We start from the raw sequence: 19,631 nt of genomic DNA on the forward strand, positions 1-19,631 counted from the left end.
TAAGTGTCCACATCAACAACCAACAACACATCATACAAGCTCTTCAATGTAGTGTATGTTAATCGTATGTAAAATAACTAAGCGGGTCCACTAAACATGAAAGAAATAACCATGCTTGCCTCGGAGCTTGTGCGTGAACCGTTGCTTCAAGTTCATACGATTTCATTCTCTCTCTTCTTTTATTATGCGCCATGTCATCAAAATCATCTATGTGGCAATATTACCAACGATGATCATACAACCATTGGAGATGCCCTGAGGAGCCCGCGTCTATTCCAGGAGGAACCCGCACGGGTCGGCCACTGCGGGAGTGGACGTAGGAACGCCCCCCCGATTCTCGTGCAATGCCTGCATCGGATGCGCCTGGATCTTCTGCGCCGAGCCCTGTGTCTTCACGTGCACCTTCGTCACCAGAACCTGCCACAACGGATCTGGCCAGCGCGGCTGATGCGGCTGCACGAGAAAGATCTGCCTTGGGGTCCGTGGAAACGGTCTATGGATCTTCTCTGGCGCACCAGCAACAAACTACACCACCTCGTACAAGACTTTGCGCATGGGTAATTCAGCCGATAAACTATAAAGTTAAGTTTGGTCTTGCTTGCACAACACGAGAGCCAAGCTCATTTCAAGAAGCATATGATGATCCCAAGTGGAAGAAAGCAATGGAATAAGAATTTCAAGCTCTTCTAGAAAAATAATACTTGGCATCTAGTTCCATCACGTCAAGGTAAAAATTTAATTGATTACAAGTGGGTGTTCATAATCTAAAGAAAGTCACATGGAACCATAAATCGCTATAAAGCCAGACTTGTGGCAAAGGGATTCAAGCAAAGGTATGGCATTGACTATGAGGATACTTTTAGCCCTGTTGTCAAAGCTGCTACTATTCGTCTTGTTGTGTCCATTGTTGTATCTCGAGGATGAAGTCTGAAACAACTAGATGTGCAGAATGTGTTCCTTCATGGTGCTCTGGAAGAGGAAGTATATATGAAACAACCTCCCGGTTTTCAAGATAAGCACAAATCCTATCATGTTTGCAGACTTGATAAATCTTTGTATGGATTAAACAAGCTCCAAGGGCATGGCATTCTCGTCTAAGCTCAAAGCTACAAACACTTGGTTTTGCTCCCTCTAAGTTTGATACATCAATCTTTATCTACAATAAGTCAAACACCTCTATCTTTGTGCTTATTTATGTGGATGATATTATAGTCACAAGTTCCTCGGATAATGTAATCACTGTTGTGCTCAAAGATCTCAAGTCAGAATTTGCCCTTATAGATTTAGGAGACTTGCATTATTTTCTTGGTATTGAGGTTAAGAAAAATAAGGAGGGAGGTATTCATATTTCCCAAGAAAAATATGCCACTGATCTTTTGCACAGAGTTGGATTGCAAGGGTGTAAGCCATCACCAACTCCGTTGTCTAGTACAGAAAAAATGTCTCTTACAACAAAGACACCCTTGAGTCACGAAGATGGCACCAAATATAGGAGTTTGGTAGGTGCGCTATAGTACTTGACACTTACTAGACCTGATCTTTCTTTTGCGGTGAATAAGGTTTGTGAGTTTCTTCATGCACCAACCTCGGATCACTGGACTGCTGCAAAACGCATATTGAGATATGTGAAAAATACCTTGAGTGTTGCTCTTCAGTTGAACAAATCTGCATCCACACTTGTGAGTGCTTTTTTTGATTCTAACTGGGAGGTTGTTTGGATGATAGAAGGTCAACAGGTGGTTTTGCAGTATTTTATGGTCCTGGTCTGATATCCTCGTGTGCAAAGAAACAATCCACAGTTTCAAGATCAAGTACTGAAGCGGAATATAAAGCTTTGGCAAATGCAACAACGGAAATGATTTGGGTAAAATCCATGTTGAGAGAACTTGGAATTCATCATACTCAAACCCCATGCCTTTGGTGTGATAATCTTGGTGCTACTTACCTACCTGCAAATCATGTGTTTCATGCGAGAACTAAGCATATTGAGATTGATTATCATTTTTTTAGAGAAAGACTTGCTAGTAAAGAGTTAGAAATTTGTTTTGTTCATTCCAAGGATCAAGTGGCAGATGGGTTTACACAGGCATTATCCACAAGACCATTTGAAGAGTTTCAACGTAATCTTAACTTAGGAAAGTTATGATTAAGGGAGGATGTTAAACACATGTATGGTTCGGTATATAGTTGGCTAATCGAACCACCTTTTGTAATACGATAGAGATAGATTCTTTTGATGTTCAAATTACTTTTATCTCTATCCCTCCTCTTGTAAATATCTTGTTCGGTTTCAACCGAACTGCCTTGTACTCCAAGCCCAATGATCAATATATACACCGCAGCTCCCATGTATGGTGGTAGAGACACTTCAACTTATTCTCGCACCTCTCTCCCTCCCTCAACTTTTTTTCAAAAGAAAGGCAGGACGCTTGCAATATTCAGACATTCTTTGTAGCTATAAGCATTTGAATTTCGGCTCTACTTTTCTCTTCTATTTCCATTTTGCAAGTTGAAGCTGTAAGGCAGTCAACCCAAATGGTTGAAGCGGGAGTACTCTGTCATGTCCGCCAGTCGACATGGAGCTGCTGCTATTACTGCCGCTGCTGAAAATGGCGGTGCTGACATCAGGATGCCGAGGCATTCTTCGATGGCTCAGCGTGCATTGGTTGTTGAGAAAATGTGCATCTTTGTAATCTGAGATTGTTGTTATACAGTTGCAAGTTCCAATAGCCTCTGATATTTGATTCAAGTTTTGGGATAATAAAAGGTGTTTAGTTTTGTATCTCACTCTATAAGATTAGATTGAAATAGTTGCTTGGAATAATCTCATGTGCTAGGAAACAAGGAAATATATTTTTAATGGGAAATAGAGGCAACATTTTTCTCAATTATTTTTATTATATTGTAAGCAAGAATTGTTCTCCAATATGGTGCTCTTAGTGAAAAAGAAATATCAATGTAATTTGGTGTTTACATTGACTTATGTTTTCTGCCATTGAATTAATAGTTTTCTATGTTGTTCCTTTGTTTTTTTAACTGAAGTGGAATCATTAATTCTGTTGTATGTATGACCGCATTATGACAATACTTTGGATAACTCTTACGTGCAACACCATGTCACTAGCACAAAGGTATCACATGTATGTATAGGTATCACTGGACTTGGTATTTGTACTAGATGCACATGCACATAGAATGATGGTTGCATATGTTTTATGTAATAAAAAATATTGTATTAAGAACGCTCAGTTTGGGTTTTGTTCCTTTTTCTATCTGACCTTCTCTATTTTTTGTTCTCATATGGGTACCTGACCATGATTATTTGTCCGGGTTGTGTGATTTTGTTCAATACTATGACAACTTAATAATAGATGGTTTGTTAACAATGTATCATCTCGTAAACCAACTGATATGTATAAACTGGCAGGATTATTTTTTTGACTTTGATGATCAGTCCAAAAATATTTGGTACTTAACATGATCAAAATTCACCTTTATGGTTGCTACACTCTGCAATATGTTTTGGGGGCTGTTTGGATAGTAGCCCAGAGTTGTCCTGCCAATTTTTTGGTAGTTGACCGACGGGTTGGTAGGTGTTTGGGTCACCGCCAATTTTCCAGACCCCTGCCAATTATTTGATCACCCCTTAGATTCTGAAGCAATCTATGGCGAATCCATGGTCGCAAAATCATGCGCCAAAATTTTGGCAAGTCCTCGTTTTGATAGTGCTGGCATGGGCACCAACCAAACAACCCTTTGGTCGCATGTGTGCTCCTTCCTGCGATTACTCATTGATAATTCTAATTTTACAATTGTTTTATTATGGGTCATGGGTTATCTGTTGAAGCAGTAATTGTGCAACCAAACTATAGTAAATCATTTGAGTTCTTCTTTCCATTGGTTACCTTGAAGAGTTGGGGCGTCTTGACATTTTTCTTCAACATTTTCCCGATCTCTCAGTTTCAATGTATCTAATGGTTTTCCTTTGTTTAAATCTCCCCTCCCTTCTTTCCATATCCTCTGCCATGAGAATTTCTTCAAATTGATTACCATCCAGAAACTCTTTTGTCCAAAGTTTTTTTGGTTACAGAACCGTCCATTAATGCTATATTAAGATTTGTACTACAGTACTAAATTCAAGGGAGCACAAGTGATAACTAACATTACAGGTGGTGTCCCTGTTTATAATGCAAAAATCAGACATGATATTACCCCATTGTTTTGTAATGTGCGGGTCATCTTTTGCTAGATAGTTCACAATCTTTGCTTTGTAACGTTCAAGTTAAGCTTCTTACAAAACCTCTAAAGTATGAGTAAATTTGTACTCTAAAGTATGTCTATATGCGTTCGTATACAGTTCTCTAGTAAAACCTCTAAAAAGAGGTATATTTAGGAATGTGCACCACTAGGGATCAGACTACTGATCCCTAGCCTCGCATCAGACCAGCCCAACACCGTATGATGAGATTGCTTCAATCGTTAGATTAGGAGAAGTGTGGGTCCTTTTCTTGACAGTTTCCTTGTAATCTGCTTCGTAGAATTAATTGCGCCCAAAAATCAAGGATGGTTAGAATTTGAACTTGGGTCCACCTTTGTTTCCATGTATTTTTGTTCCTCAAGTTATTACACCCAAAAATCAAGCAAAAGATGTTGAGTAACAGTGGAGATGGATAATAATAGCAAATTCATGCAAATTTTTATTTCCATAATATTCACTTGCTACAATACGCTTCTTCCATATATGCTTCCGATATCCCCTCCATGTCCATATAATCGCATGAGTTTCCATATATGTACGATGCTTCCATGTATTTCATACTTGTTTCCACCATATCCTAAATATATGCTTCCAACAGTACAATGCATGCTTCATATTTTATGGTCGCATTTTTCTCCAACCATTATCATTATTTCTTTTATGCCATGACTATGAAGCACATATGGTTTTGTTTCAAGCATAGTTTTATCATGTTGAAGCATGAGAAATGTAGTACCAAGTTCCACATACTATCGTAATTAACCAAGCACGTGGTATTTTCCAGGAAATATATCATGTCAAATGGATAGAGATGCATTTTATGTCGTACCGAGCCATCGCAAACATGGTTGACAAATGGTGAAGCATGAACAAAGTAGTTCCCAAGCATTACCAATTTATCATGGTTGTGTAAACAACAAAGCAATCATGTAGATACTTGGACAATATGCTTCATAGTCCATGGTCCATTTTTCTCTCCAAGCATCATGTCGTGTTCTTCCTTTTTCAAGTATGATTCCATATGTTATGGTTGCAGATTTTTGGCTTCCTAGAGACTTAATTTCTCTATACATAGCATGTACACTACCTGCCTACTACGTCGCACCGCTGCTATGGTACCATCCTATTCCATCCCTGCTAAGCGGGTATCGATATCGTGAGCCATAAGAGTCCAGCGAGAGCAGCGAGGAGGCCGGCACCATCGAGGGGATGATACCCTTGATCTTCGATAACCCATGTGTGTTGCTATGTTGCTTGCAAAATGATGGCAAAACATTGGGCACTGAGATACTTGATCTCACATTACACGCCTTGCCCACCATCGATGGTTGTGGCATGCTCACACTCGGTAAAGCATGATCTTCCTCTCAAGTTAGCCCTACATAGAAATTGTGAAATCATGAGTAGTTTCATTCGAATACAAATGTGACACCTACGAAACAATATGAAACATGGAAATGAAGCCAAATGAATATAATTAATGTGGAAGCATAAGCGTGAAGTAGATGAAGCAAACCGTACACAATGAAGTAGTATAACTATCGTGTGTATGAAGTTCATTTTACAATACGAATATACAAATGAATCACGTAAATTGGATGTGTCACCTTTATGCAATCTCAACGTAAATCTACATAGTGGAAGGACATCTTATAATGGGATACAGAAGATCACTGCATAATCATTCAAATTAAGACAAAAGAAGAGGGTGACACGCATCTTGTCCATAATACATGTGAAATTTAGGAATCGTGATTTAGTTGTCGTTTAAGTAGAAATATAACACCTACAAGCACATGTTTGAAATAGAGCCGAGACAAAAATAACCAGAATGTGAAAGCAGAGTTTTATATGTATGAAGCAAACTCTACCAGAGTAAAAGCATTGCCATGGTACGTATGAAGCAACAGTAAAGACCGACAATGCAGTATTATATGTATAAAGCATAGAAAGCTGGAAGCATGGTATGGATGCAATCTCAAAACACTTTCTATATCATAAGGCTTGTCACGACCAAGGTTGGGTGAGGATTGTATGGACTATGTTTGGTTGTGCCCTCTACATCTCCGTACATAAAGAGCCCAATGGTGAAAAGGCCAATGGACATCCTGCCACTGATATTGATCCCAGAATTTGGAAGCACGTGTGCATGTATATACCAAATTCAGATGTATTACTTTGATTCAGTCATACAGTACAATGGAGTGGAAAAAACATGATCCAATCATACAAATACACAATGGAGCGGACAAATCAAACAACACTAAGAAAATACATATACATTAGAAATCAGAGAGGGCTATCTCAAGGTTTCCCAGAATCGACACTAGGCGAGATGAGGAATTGAGGATGGCACCTTCAGAGGGGGGAGGTGACGACTCCAGCAATATTTCTCCATCGAGACAAAACTCCACCGCGGTGGAGAAATCAATTGTAGATGGCCGGGGCGGCAATGGGGTTGCAAGCTCGCTGGTCTTGTGCGTCGTGGGTAGGTATGCGGGATGCAACGACCGGATGGGACGGCTCACTGGTGTAGTCAGTCGCACGCACACAAGGCTAGAGATTGGGACGAGGAAAGAGGTGAGTTTATGGCAGGTGACATTATTACGGGAGGGATTTATGGGTGAAGATGTGGAGAAAATATCAGGCTTTTTTTGAAATGAATTAAAGGATTTTGGAGGCAGCCTTGGCCGTGAGATGAAAAAGGCATCAACGGTGCCCCATCAGTCTGACGAACGTCTGTCATCATACGTCAGGTAAGGGGAACTAAAGCTGGTTTCATGAACAGATTCTTATTTCAGAACTAAAGCTGGTTTCATGAACATATTCTTATTTTAAAAGGTACGTGAGCTTGCCACTATCCTTGCTGATACTCCCTCCGTTTCTAAATATAAGTCTTATAGATATTACACGAGAGACTACGTACGGAGTAAAATAAATGAATCTATACTCTAAAGTATGTCAACATATATCCACATTTAGTTCATAATGAAATCTTTAAAAAGACTTATATTTAGGAACAGAGGGAGTACAAGCTAATCAAGACGGCGCGCGCCTTTTGCCTGCTAGTAGTGCAGCAGAAGCCGAACCAACTAATTAGCTGTAGCAATAATCATTATAATCAATTGGTTTACTCCCTCCATTTCCTTATACAAGGCCACAAACTCATATTGCAAGTATCAAGGCAAAATTTAATGACCGGTTGAAAAGTCAAGTTTTCTTTTCGTTAACCGGAATCATTAATATGCTACATGCATGCAACGAATGAGTGAGAAGAAAATAGCCAACTATCATTATGAATACATGCATGCAATTATTAAACAAGTTGCTAGTATGAGAAAACATCATTAATGTTGCCTCGATTACTGTTGGTGGCCTTATATAGAGGCAAAAACGTATTTTTCATAATGACCTTGTATAAGGGAATGGAGGGAGTATCACAAAATACTGAACTTTTTGTCCATACATGCAACCATATTAATTAAAACATATTGTCATTACATTGAGAAAACATAACACTTCAAACATATTGAACTTGTACAGGAGGGTCAACTCGCCCAGACACAAGTGAAGTCAGATTGCTTCTAGAACGACATGATAAGGGACCAGGTTACAGTGACCTCAATCTCACATGTGAAGTCGGATTGCTTCTAGAAAGGCATGCTAAGGGACCAGGCTACAGTGACCTCAATCTCACATGTGAAGTCAGATTGCTTCTAGAACGACATGATAAGGGACCAGGTTACAGTGACCTCAATCTCACATGTACCAACATGAAGTGCACCATTGAGTCTACCGCGTTCCTGAGGTGTAAAATATAGAGTGCCGTCAAATCGTTGCCCACCAACACCATATGCACCGACAGAAACTTCCAGATACTCTCCGTTTGTAATTTCGGCACAAACAACATGGCGTTGTAGCTTGATCGTGCCATCGTCAGCAAGAGTCAACCCATTATCACCAATCACAAGCAACCCAATTGTCAGGTCGTTTATACTAGCAGTTTTTGCAGCAAAACAACCACGGAAACCATCTGGCCATGACCCATGGACGACTTGCATACTGACTGCGGCCTCTACTGACTTACTAATTTGGCCAAATGTCAACTCAACTGTGCTGATCTTGCCCTTGAAGGTACGCTTAAACAGGGCTGACTCATCCGGGAAAGGATTAGTGAACGAACTAGCTATGAAGATTAGGTCTTGATCCTCAGATTGCCCGATTCCTTTCACTTTGAGGTCAATCTCAAAGTACACAGGATCAAGAAGCACAACAGCACGTGCAGGACCAGTCAGTGCTAGGTACGGAAACTGCATGGAAAATTAATCAAGTAAATACCACTGTTTCTTATATATACACCTTAACAGGACTAGAAGTGGAATGTAACCAGTATATTATATTTTGAAAAAAATAGGTCCAGAAAAAATGTAATCCATTTAATAATGGGAATTTAATTACAAGAACCTAAGTTGACACCGGTGGCTTGAAAAAATACGGAGGGTAACTTTGATTTAGCAAAATACGTCAGGAGGAAATAAATTCCTTCCAAACAAGGTTTAATTTCACAAGAGAAAACGGTCAAATACAAAAATCAGGGCACGTCTCAGAGAGGCCAAGGGATACAATAGACTCAAAAGTGACTTACCAAGAGAGGAGTCAAGAAGCAGATAACCAAGTTGACACTGTTAGAGTAAAACGAGATTGAATGAAAGTAATGGACGATCAGTCCTGATTTCTATTGATTCTCAAGTTTATATACATCTGGAAGAGGTGCAAAGAAGAGATGCATGTTCGGAGGCATCCCTCCAGAACAGGTGCCTGTTGGCAATAGAGAGATAGAATAGACATGACTTTTCGGGGTTGGACACCCTTTCCTAATTAATTTCTAACACTCCCCCTTGTACAACACCGTTCCTTGAATGCTTCATTGTTGAAAGCTTCTTGCATATATAGATCTTCCATCTTGAGAAATCTTAGATAATCTTGAGAGTCTCCCCCAAAAACCCTGTGGGAAAAATATGAGGAGAATAGAGTAGATATGTTGCTAAAACTCCTTTAAACCCAGTGGGAAAAATAAGGAGAAAATGATGCAACATATGATGATTATTGTCTCTTGATAACTCATATGAGAAAAACCTTTGAAGAAGGCGAAAACTCATTGATAAGTTTAGAGAACAATTAATATGTCTTGAGTACTTCCTTTAAAAACCCTGGTAGGGAAAATAGAAAGTATGACATATGATCTTTGAGAAGATATTGACTCACTAAAAACCATTATGAGAAACTTTGAGAGAAAACTCATAAGGGAAAAGAGTGCAATCGTACATGCCATTGAAAACTCCTTTAAAACCCAATGGGAAAAATACAAGGAGAAAATGATATAGCATATAAAGACACTTGTGTTTATATTGTCTCGTTAAAAACCTTTTATGAGAAACCAATAGGGAAAACTCATCAAGGGAAAAAGAGTACAATATATGCAATCTGATGATTGTTAATAGGTTATAGTTTGGGAGATTACTCCCCCTGAACTTTGCAAATATGAAGGATGTCTCATACCAATTCTATTGACATGAACATGAGATTGTGTATAATCTGTTGGATTATAACAGTAGTTTGTTTGCAAATTATTTCCTCACTTTTCTATAATCCGTGAGGCTAAGTAATTTCCGAGCAATGTGATTTATGATATTGCTCTTCATATAACCTATGGGTATTGAGTAACACAAGTGGAAGTATCTTGATAAATCAAGTTATGTGATTCTCATGAATCTCAACCACATGATTTTGAGTGTGGTTAACCATTCTACTAAGTTATGCATATTTTGCAATGCCTTTAGATAAAGCAATTATGTTAGAATGATAACTAGAAATAGCCACTAAAATCCATTTATATGACTTCCATGTGAAGGCTATTCCAGCAAATTCAGTCATTGATATGGCATCGTTGGGATCAAATAAAGAGCCAATATCATTACATCATATCATGGTCATATCTTCTATTTCCTGATGGAAATATCCAAGATTTATTGTAATCTTCAGATATAAGATGATATTACTTATATCAACCATATACCTTTTGCTGGGGGTTGCACTCTGAATAAAGTTAGCAAATATAGTGTCAGGCCTGACGTAGTTTGCAAGTATATGAGTGCTTTGACATTAGTGATATACAGAACTTCAGGTCCTAGTATCACTTCATTATCACCCGTAGGTATGAATGGATTTGTACCTTATCAAAGGTAGTATGACCATACATGTCTTTTGTTGATATGATATATCCAAATTGAACTTCTCGTATATGTTTGGATATATGTAGACTGATATGTATTCTTGAGAGAATGCTCAAGTTGTAAACTTAAGCTAAATTTGGTTAAATCCAAATTTTCCGTCTTGAGATGATTTTGTGTATGTTTAGGTCTTGTAGAGACATTGATGATGAAATCATCGATATACACTGAGGTGATATAAGGAATTCAAATTTGGGATACCTTTATTAACACATAAACAATTTATCATCCTTTGAGTAATCCTTTGAAGAAGGAACTCATTTAGTCGGTAGTACCATATGATTGCCGACTACTTCAAGCCATAGAGTGACTTCTGAAATTTTACACATATATGTTGCGATTTATTTTGGATTCGGAATTGTAAGCCCTTGAGGTACTTCATTATAAATTTCTGAAATGAGTAACCCATATGAGTATGTAGTCACTTCATCCATTAACTACATGGATAATATTATTTGTACTGCCAATGGTATTTATTATCGAAACATAGTTTCACTCATACCAAGAAGGTATGTTACATCATAATTTGATGTCAGGTCTCTGCGTGAACCCTTTTGCTACAAGACTCGCTTTCTCACCACCTCATTGACTTTGTCTATGAATGAGAAGTTTTTAGTATTCCATATGGAAGATACTTATGAGGAGTAGGTATTACTGTGGTAAATACCACTCATTTGTAGAGCGAGTGCTATTCTTCATTACTTGCTTCCTTTTATGTGAGCCAATATGAGTACAAGAGGCACTCTACCATGGATTTTGGTTCAGGGCCCAAAAGGTTTTAACAATTTTCAGAAGAAATATATGTCGACAAATGTAGACTTATGTTATATGATTCTGAAGGAATCAATGAAATTTGTGGAAATGTATTTAATCCTTTTAACTCCTTGTGATTTCCTACAACAATGGAGTCAAGGTGTTTCGATGTCCCGTCACGAAAACATTTGTGCACATTTATGTCGGGCTTTGGATGATGAGCATCCAGTGAGGTGTCTTTCAACTTGATGTTGAATTACATTTACTGGTTGAGGATTTGATTTCCTCTATTTCCGCGGAAGCATATGCAAGATTATATCTCGTGTGGTCAGATTTCTCCCCCTCTTGCTCTCATTTCGGGAGAAGAGTGGTTTATCAGGTACCTCCACTCTTTCTGACACTTTACTGCAGGAATATAAAATTGAGTGACACCTTTGTCATCAGTAAATGTATGTGGCAGATTTGCAATGTGTTGCAAATATGTGATTCTAAACTTCTTGTTCAGATTCTTTGAGTACGTGGATATAAGGACTGAATGTGAATAACATTCCTAATTTATTTCTTGGCATTCTTTGTGATACTTATCTCCCCCTAATGCCAGAAATGTCCTTATTGCTGATGCAATCAGCATACGGGCTATGAATAATATTGACGGATAAATTGTCATTCCTCACTTAGATCCCTAATTTTCTGTGAGAGCCCATTGATGTATGCTGGAGTGGTGATATTGGTATGTAACCGAATTATCGCACATAGGAAATACTTTGTTGATTTCCACGTAATTACTAAAAAGGGGAAAGTAGTATGCTATGCAGTTGGTATGGTTTATATCATACTTACGGTGTGTAATGCCGTATTTGTCTAGCATGAGGCTAGTAAATCATGATTCTATAAGTTTGGTCATATTATTAATTTCACTATCTTTGATAAGATATTGAACTAAACCATTTTGGGTATGTACATAAAATATTATATATAATCAGATATTTCTTGTGAAATGAGTTCAACAAAGTTGTCCATTCAAATGGATTTATCCCTTGTTTAGGATAACTTGCTCTTACTTTGAGAATTTGAGCAATTGATTTAGTTATATCATTCATGGTTTGTGTGACAAGAGACACACTAGAAATCATTTTATAAATGTTTCCATGAGTACCATAAAGTATCTATAAAATGCCACACAATGGTTGAGAATGCACATATCTTCTGAATGTGTTCAAGGAAGAATGAGTTGGCTCATTTAGAATTGTAAGGTGAGAGTTCCTTAAATTAATTTCCCTTATGGTACATGTGATGCACATAAAATCTGATGATTTGGGAAATTTTGCAACTTGTTAAGTTGTGACCAATAGAATTGTCAATAATTTTCTAAACAACCCCAAACCTGGATTGTAAGGCTTAAAACCAAATATTTTGTAAGATTTAGAAAATTATTATGTATGCAACAAAACTGAGTATGAATTGATTCATACATTCAAAATTTATCAAACATGATGTCCAAGAAATAGGATGTTGGACATTATACTACATATAGTAGTACAACTATAAGTAAACAATATTTTGGGAATAATCGGGATATTACATGAGGTCTCCCATATTACTGAAAAAAAATTGAATTATGCAAACATATCATAGGTGCAAACGAATTGATCATTCTTTTATTGCACTATATTTTTGGTTCTCCTTCTGATGAAGATTCGAGAACATCATTTACCAAAATAGATTCTGGTCGTATGTTTGCAAATTTTCAAATATCACCATAAACTTATTTGCCTTTTAATAAATTCATGGTGTGGTTTGACCATACGTTTGAGGGTTTGGTAATCATATGTACGATATTTATGTAACCACACATTTGACAAACTAGAGAGTTGTCTTTGTGATCATTTGAAAATGATCAATTCCCAATTAAAAGGTAATTCTGACATCGATTGTCTTTAGCCTCCACTTTACTTTGAATTCCTCATGGTTCTATTTTGTGAATTGTGACTTGCTAATCAATACTAGCAAATATTTGAAATAATGGTATAGCACCCGTTGGGTGAATATGATGAGTTTAAGAAATAACATGTTTCTTTACCATAAAAATGGTAATACCATCATAAGGAGATGTAAAGTGCATCAAGGGCTTTTCAACCCGATCTGCATATGAAAATGTCAGATCATGAGATCTCAACTTCAAGTTGATTTTATAATTACCAAAATTGTAAGTTGCGATAGACTTGAGGTCTTGAAAAATTATTGGGTGATCATTCCAAATGTGGCCGGGGCAGCATGTTTCTCTTAAGGGAAATATTCAAGGTGAATAAATATTCATCCATTATGTACTTAGTTTGAGAACTAAGTGAAGTTGGTGAGAGATGAAATACGTATGATCATACTTAGCTATTAAGAGAATAGCCATGACACATATTCCGAAGGTGAGGTTATAGTAGCAATAATACCTTAGGGTGGATACAACGACTGATGTCGTAAATCATCTTACAATAAATAATCTCACCTAACATGTACTTACTGTATTTCGAAATGTGAGCCACGCGTTACTTGAAAATGCTAATGCATTTATTTAATTTACTTCTAGGAGTAAGTGGCATCTATAAATAAATGATTTGTTTGAGAACAATCATGGTCAAGGTGATCTTTGGTGAACCTCGGTGTATCCTTCAATATAACACATGTGATTAAATTATTGCTAATGTTTTGGACTTCATTCTATGACTTTAGAGTCACTGCCAAAACGTACAGACTTGCATTCTTAACATTGGTTAGTCACTATGAAACTACAACCACGATGTGGTGTGGACCTTGCGAAAGTGTTGAGACACTCGCTATAAATTATGGCATCCATTTGATGGATGGATGACACTATAATTAAAAATAGTGGTGTAGGCTCCGTTGCCATGTATTTTACCAATGTAATAGAAGGTAATCATTTAAAGTATGCAAATATTTGCATAATTCTCTATGACATATTCAAACAAAATGAGGTTTGAATAATTGATATTGGTAGATAATACCATTCAACATGCAATAATCATGCATGAAATTACTATGATAGTAAATCATCTTAGTGAACAACAACAATTGCTTCAGAGGAGCAAATTCTAATACGGCTGATGCCTTATAGCCATATGTTACCTCTATGGGTAAACTATAGATAATTAATTTATCTACAGTAAATTAAAGACCATCATGGTTGATGTTGTAATGAATTTAGCAAAATTAATGGGTATTTCAAGAAGTTATCTTGAAACCATTAATGTGAATCTCAAATTGCTAAATATGACACCTTGAAGATAATCTTCAAAATGGAGTAGATCTCGCGGCACTAGGGAGTATAATATGATGAAGTCAGTAGACTCACTCGTAGTGCCTTATGTCATGACTTAGTAAAATGTGTGGGAGAGCACTTTGTCAATAGTGGTGGTAATCTGCAAAGCAGTAGATCTACACACTACCTTGTGATCCCAAAACATCAATTTGAAGAATTCACTTTGAATTTTGCATCAATATTTGCAAGAAATTGAAAATCTCAGTTGCACATAAATGTATTAATCTCAACATGTAATGAACATGGGATACATACATTCCGAAATACATCGTACTCAATAGAAATACATTACTATTGTAACGAATAGTAATGATGTTGCAAACTTGATGTTCAAGTGAAAAACTTGATTTGTATAGATCTCAAATTAGATCAAATGATCTTATATCAAGTTGCAAGATAATTCAACAATGTGAATTAATATTTATGAGAGAAAATTAATCTCAGTCGCAATGAGATTGTTCCGAGAGAAAAAAATATGCTTTCTCAATCGCACATCAATATTGTTGTGTGAGAAAATTTAATCCCAATCACAAAATAATAATTTTAGAAGAAATAGTATATAAAGAACTGAAGAAACTCATTCGTGATTATGAGAAACTACAAGTGCTGAACTGAAAATAGCCGAAGAGATAAAGTTCTCTTCTTTTTCTTCTTTTTTTTTCTCCAGAACGACCCTGATGGGGATTTCTCACCACCAGGCAACTGCTTGGCACGCCGGCCTGGGAGGCGCCAGGGATGTCATTGCGCGGGGGATCTGGTGGCGTCGTCGGGCGGCGGCCGGACGAGGCCGGGCGGCCATGGGCGCCGCGGCTACGCACACGAGAGGCGGCCACTGGTGCGGCACGGGCGCGGCCGCGCGCAGTTCGGCCACAGGCGCGGCGTCGCGGACCGACGACCGGTCAAGGCCGGTCGATTTTGGGCATGGCGCAGGCGCGAGCGGGCTCGGGCGAGGGCTGTCGCTAGGAGTCACCGCCGTCCTGCCTTGCGCCTTGACGCCGGAGGGCAGCCACGATGGAGACGACGCAGTCGGTTGCCTCGTGCACCGCCGTTTGCGGGAATGGCGAGGCCGTGCTCGTGCGCCTGCGAGCAGGGAGGGCCTCGTCAGGCAGCGGCCGATGGCCGTCTTCTTGGTCGTCGTGCTGCGCGTTGGATGGGCGGAACCAGGCCGACGACCCTTATTGGTAGAGGGCGTTGTTGCGCGGAGAATCCGGCGGTCGGCGCGGATGGGCGGCCACAGGCGTGGCACCGTTGGGCGTCGGCCGGAGAGGTTGAGAGGTCACGGGCGTGGCGCTGCCGCGGCCAGGCGCGGGCGGGCTTCGGCGAGGCTGGCACGGCCAGGCGCGGGCGGGTGCGGGCAAGGGCTCTGCGGCCAGGCGCGGGCGGACTCTGGCGAGCGGTGCCGGGGCCAGGCGCGGGCGAGGGCCGCCGCTCTGCCGCGGCCAGGCGCGGGCACGGCCACGGCCTCACGCAGGGCGTGGTGCGTCCTGGGCGGCGGCCGGGCATGAGACGCGGCAAAGGGAGGCGGCCGGGCAAACGGGCGCTCGACGTGGCGCAGCCGGCTGTGTCCTGAGGCGCGAAGGCCGCATCCAGTCGCCGATATTTTGTTCTTCTCGATCTCGAAATCGCTCAGATGCAGAGCGTGCTGATAACGTGTTAGAGTAAAACGAGATTGAATGAAAGTAATGGACGATCAGTCCTGATTTCTATTGATTCTCAAGTTTATATACATCTGGAAGAGGTGCAAAGAAGAGGTGCCTGTTCGGAGGCATCCCTCCAGAACAGGTGCCTGTTGGCAATAGAGAGATAGAATAGACATGACTTTTCGGGGTTGGACACCCTTTCCTAATTAATTTCTAACAGACACAAAGAAGAATAGAGATTATAGAGTGTGAAGTTTTGGTGCTCGGGCACCTTGGTGCCCTTTTATTGAAAAAAATCGAAAAACATATTTAAAGGTTTCAAAAAAATTTAAAAATAATTTTGTGGAAACTTCTATGTATTCATTACGAGCCAGTGAAATTTCGTTTTAAAAAAATGTAATTTGTAAGCTGTATAAAAATAACAAAATTTTGGCCCAATAACAAAAAAAGAAGCCCATTTAAAAATACATATTTGTTATTTTTTGTATGCCATGTGTGAAAGTAAAATGATTTGAAATTTTACAGATACATAATATACATGTGTTTGTGTGTCTCCAAAAAGTTTCAATTTTTTTTACGTGATGGAAATATGATTTTTGAAAACGGGCACAGTGGTGCCCGTCCACCATTGCTAATTTCCGAGAGATTATACCCATATAAGGATTTCTACAATAGAAGACATAGACACCATAAACTTTTAGAACTTGGTAATTTCCGCAAACCAAAAGTGTGTCTTACATGTACTTCTCCAACTAACATCATCAACTTATTGCTATGGGTTTGATCCATATTTGGTTACCAGTTTTTTTTTAATTCCACATGTAGAGTACAAACCATAGAAGTGAAATTCTAGTTGGTTACACTTCAACCTCTATACCCTCTAATCTAACAGAGCACGATTTAAGTTAGAGCCAACCAAAAATTCATTTTAATTACACAGTTAATCAGCATAATTGCAAATTAATCTAATACCTCAATGGCTAGAATTCAGGTTTATTGTCAATTGTATTTTGCCTAAATTCGAAATGCAATCCCAAAGTGATTTAGGTATTTGAAATACTGATGATGATGGCAGGCACATATGCTGTTCATAGCTCAGCTATGAGCTGTTGTTATTATTCATTCATTTCTCCATTTCCCAGAGTTCTTCCTACCGTGCAATTTCCTTAGAGCATCTCCAACAGCCGCGCTTCGTGCCGCGTCCAAAAAATTTATTTGCCACGCGCGCTTCGGCTGGTTTGGTGCGTCGCGCAGCGCTAAAATGCAGCGCGCGCGCAGCTCCAGCAGCGCGTGCAAAAATGCAAACATGTGAATTTGACACAAACAAGTTGAGATGCATAAAAGTTCATGCCCACAAGTTCATCCAACCAAGTTCAAAATGCAAACAAGTTCAAGACATATAAATGAAAGACACATCATTCATCATCTTCCTCGTCTTCGTCCTCATCTTCCGAAGACGATCTTCCTCGACGGTCGGCGGAGCTCCGGCGGTGGCGGCGCCAACGCTCGCCGTGCTAGGGTTTTCGGCGGCGGCGGCGGGGGGCTCGCGGTTGTACAGCGGGGTGAGCGGGGTGCCGGTCTGCGCGTCCATGCTAGCAGGGGCGCTGGCGCCGGCGCGCGCGATGCGAAGGAAGAAGAAAGAGAGAAAGTTCGCGCGCGCGCTCGAGTCTGCCGCGCGCGGAAGTGTGCGCTCAAAATTACCAGCGCGGGATGAGGCTATGGACAGCGCGTCCAACTTGTTTTAGCGCGCGCGCGGTTTTTACGCGCCAGCTGGAGCATCCCACCGCGTCGCGCGCACGCTAAAATGGGATATTTTTGGACGCGGCGCTTGTTTTGCGCTGCTGTTGGAGATGCTCTTACATACATTATAAGAGGTAAGATGTTCTGTGAACCAAGCCAAACTAGGAGGAGGCATCAGGCTTATCAGTTTTGATCTTAAGAGATAGACATGAAATGTGTACCCTTTTTTATTTTGCAAGTAATATGTCTGGGTTGATACATGGATTACTACTTGCTACTAGGTTAAGTAACATGCTACTAATAAACAATGCAAGTATTAGCTGAAGACCAGATCAAAGAGTAATCACGTTAGTATAAACAAGGGGCTAGCAAGCCAAAGACACGAACCTCATCAGTGATTATCTGGCAGTTATCCTTTTCACGCTCGAAGATGATGTTGCGCTTGTAATCAACCAAATCACGCGCGGCGACATAACCATACACATGCAGTGGCCAGGTTAAACCTGAGTTCTCTTTGGGTGAGATTTTGACTTCGAAAGGCTGCAGAGTGGCAGCGGTGTCGACGTAGGCCATGCCAGAAGCAACATCCGTGAAGCGCACGCTGGGTATAGCCGCTGCATCAGCATCACATGTAGTTGTGCATATGAGATTCCGATTGCTATCATACTATGTGGTAAAATAATACTCCCTCCGTCCTAAAATTTTTGTCTTAGATTTATCTAGATATGAATGTATCTAGTCACATTTTAGCATTTAAATACATTCATTTCTACACAAACCTAAGACAAAAATTTTGAGACGGAGAAAAGTAGACACATGTCCATTCCATAAAAAAGGGAAATAAAGAAGGTTGTACTTACTTTTTTGCTCCATGGAACCGATGAGATCGCCCCAATCTTCCATCCACCATTTGTTGAACTCGTGGCGATGTTCTTCAAAGACAGGATATGTCGACTCGTATAGTATCGGCGCCCGGCGACGCGTTTCCTTGACCGTCTTCCTCACGCTCGCTTCCTCTGCCTTCTTTCCAATCCTAGATGCCCTTTTCTTCCTCTTCCTGGCCGCCGTATCCTTGCTTGTCGCCGCCGCATCCTTCTGCATCTCAGACTTCCCCTCCTTCGAATCCATCACAATCTCACTATGACACGCACCTTAAAAACCCTAGCCTCTCTCGCCGCCGACTCTTTTTCGAGGAAACCCTATCTTCCTCTCCTCTGCACAGCGTGGGCAGTTTCTTTTTTCTTTAGATTTCCAGCGTGGGCAGTGGGTAGAATACATTGCCAGGTCAGGCACGCGAACTCCATCGGGCTGCGTTCATCCTCGGCCCAGCCGCGCTTCGCACAAGGACTCATTATATCGCCCAAAATAAAAAAGGTAGAGAACCTACTTCTCAAAAAATCTTATCGTATCTTATCTCCCCTAATAATAAAACACACATCGCTTCTGCCTTCCGTCATTGCGTTTTGTAAAAAAAGCCTAACGTTTTGTGTATTTAACCCGCACTTCCTTTTTAAGTTGAAAAACGGAAAACGGCTTGTTGTAATTTGGTATATATAAAGTCCCGCCTCAATTTCATCACGTTCATGGATCTAGCCCAGTGGCTAACGCACCGACATCTT

At 39.9% G+C, this 19,631-nt stretch overlaps 1 protein-coding gene across 1 annotated transcript; it reads right to left on the bottom strand.

The window, feature by feature from the left end:
• Window positions 1–7,721: 7,721 nt before the first annotated feature.
• Window positions 7,722–19,287, bottom strand: LOC123403918. The gene is made up of 3 exons (XM_045097830.1): window positions 18,873–19,287; window positions 18,400–18,626; window positions 7,722–8,568 (listed from the first exon to the last, which is right to left on the bottom strand). Exons 1-3 carry the CDS (start codon window positions 19,138–19,140, stop codon window positions 7,975–7,977), a joined length of 1,089 nt encoding a protein of 362 aa, XP_044953765.1. The 5' UTR covers window positions 19,141–19,287; the 3' UTR covers window positions 7,722–7,974.
• Between the last annotated feature and the right edge of the window lie 344 nt (window positions 19,288–19,631).

This window comes from Hordeum vulgare, chromosome 6H (genome assembly GCF_904849725.1).
Source record: "Hordeum vulgare subsp. vulgare chromosome 6H, MorexV3_pseudomolecules_assembly, whole genome shotgun sequence".
Lineage (NCBI taxonomy): Eukaryota > Viridiplantae > Streptophyta > Magnoliopsida > Poales > Poaceae > Hordeum > Hordeum vulgare.

Coding starts and splice junctions, on each gene's coding strand:
- LOC123403918 (XM_045097830.1), bottom strand. CDS start 19,140: ATGGATTCGAAGGAGGGGAAGTCTGAGATGCAGAAGGATGCGGCGGCG. Junction 18,627..18,872: donor CGGTTCCATGGAGCAAAAAA/GTAAGTACAACC, acceptor ATGCTGATGCAG/CGGCTATACCCAGCGTGCGC. Junction 8,569..18,399: donor GCCAGATAATCACTGATGAG/GTTCGTGTCTTT, acceptor TTTTCCATGCAG/TTTCCGTACCTAGCACTGAC.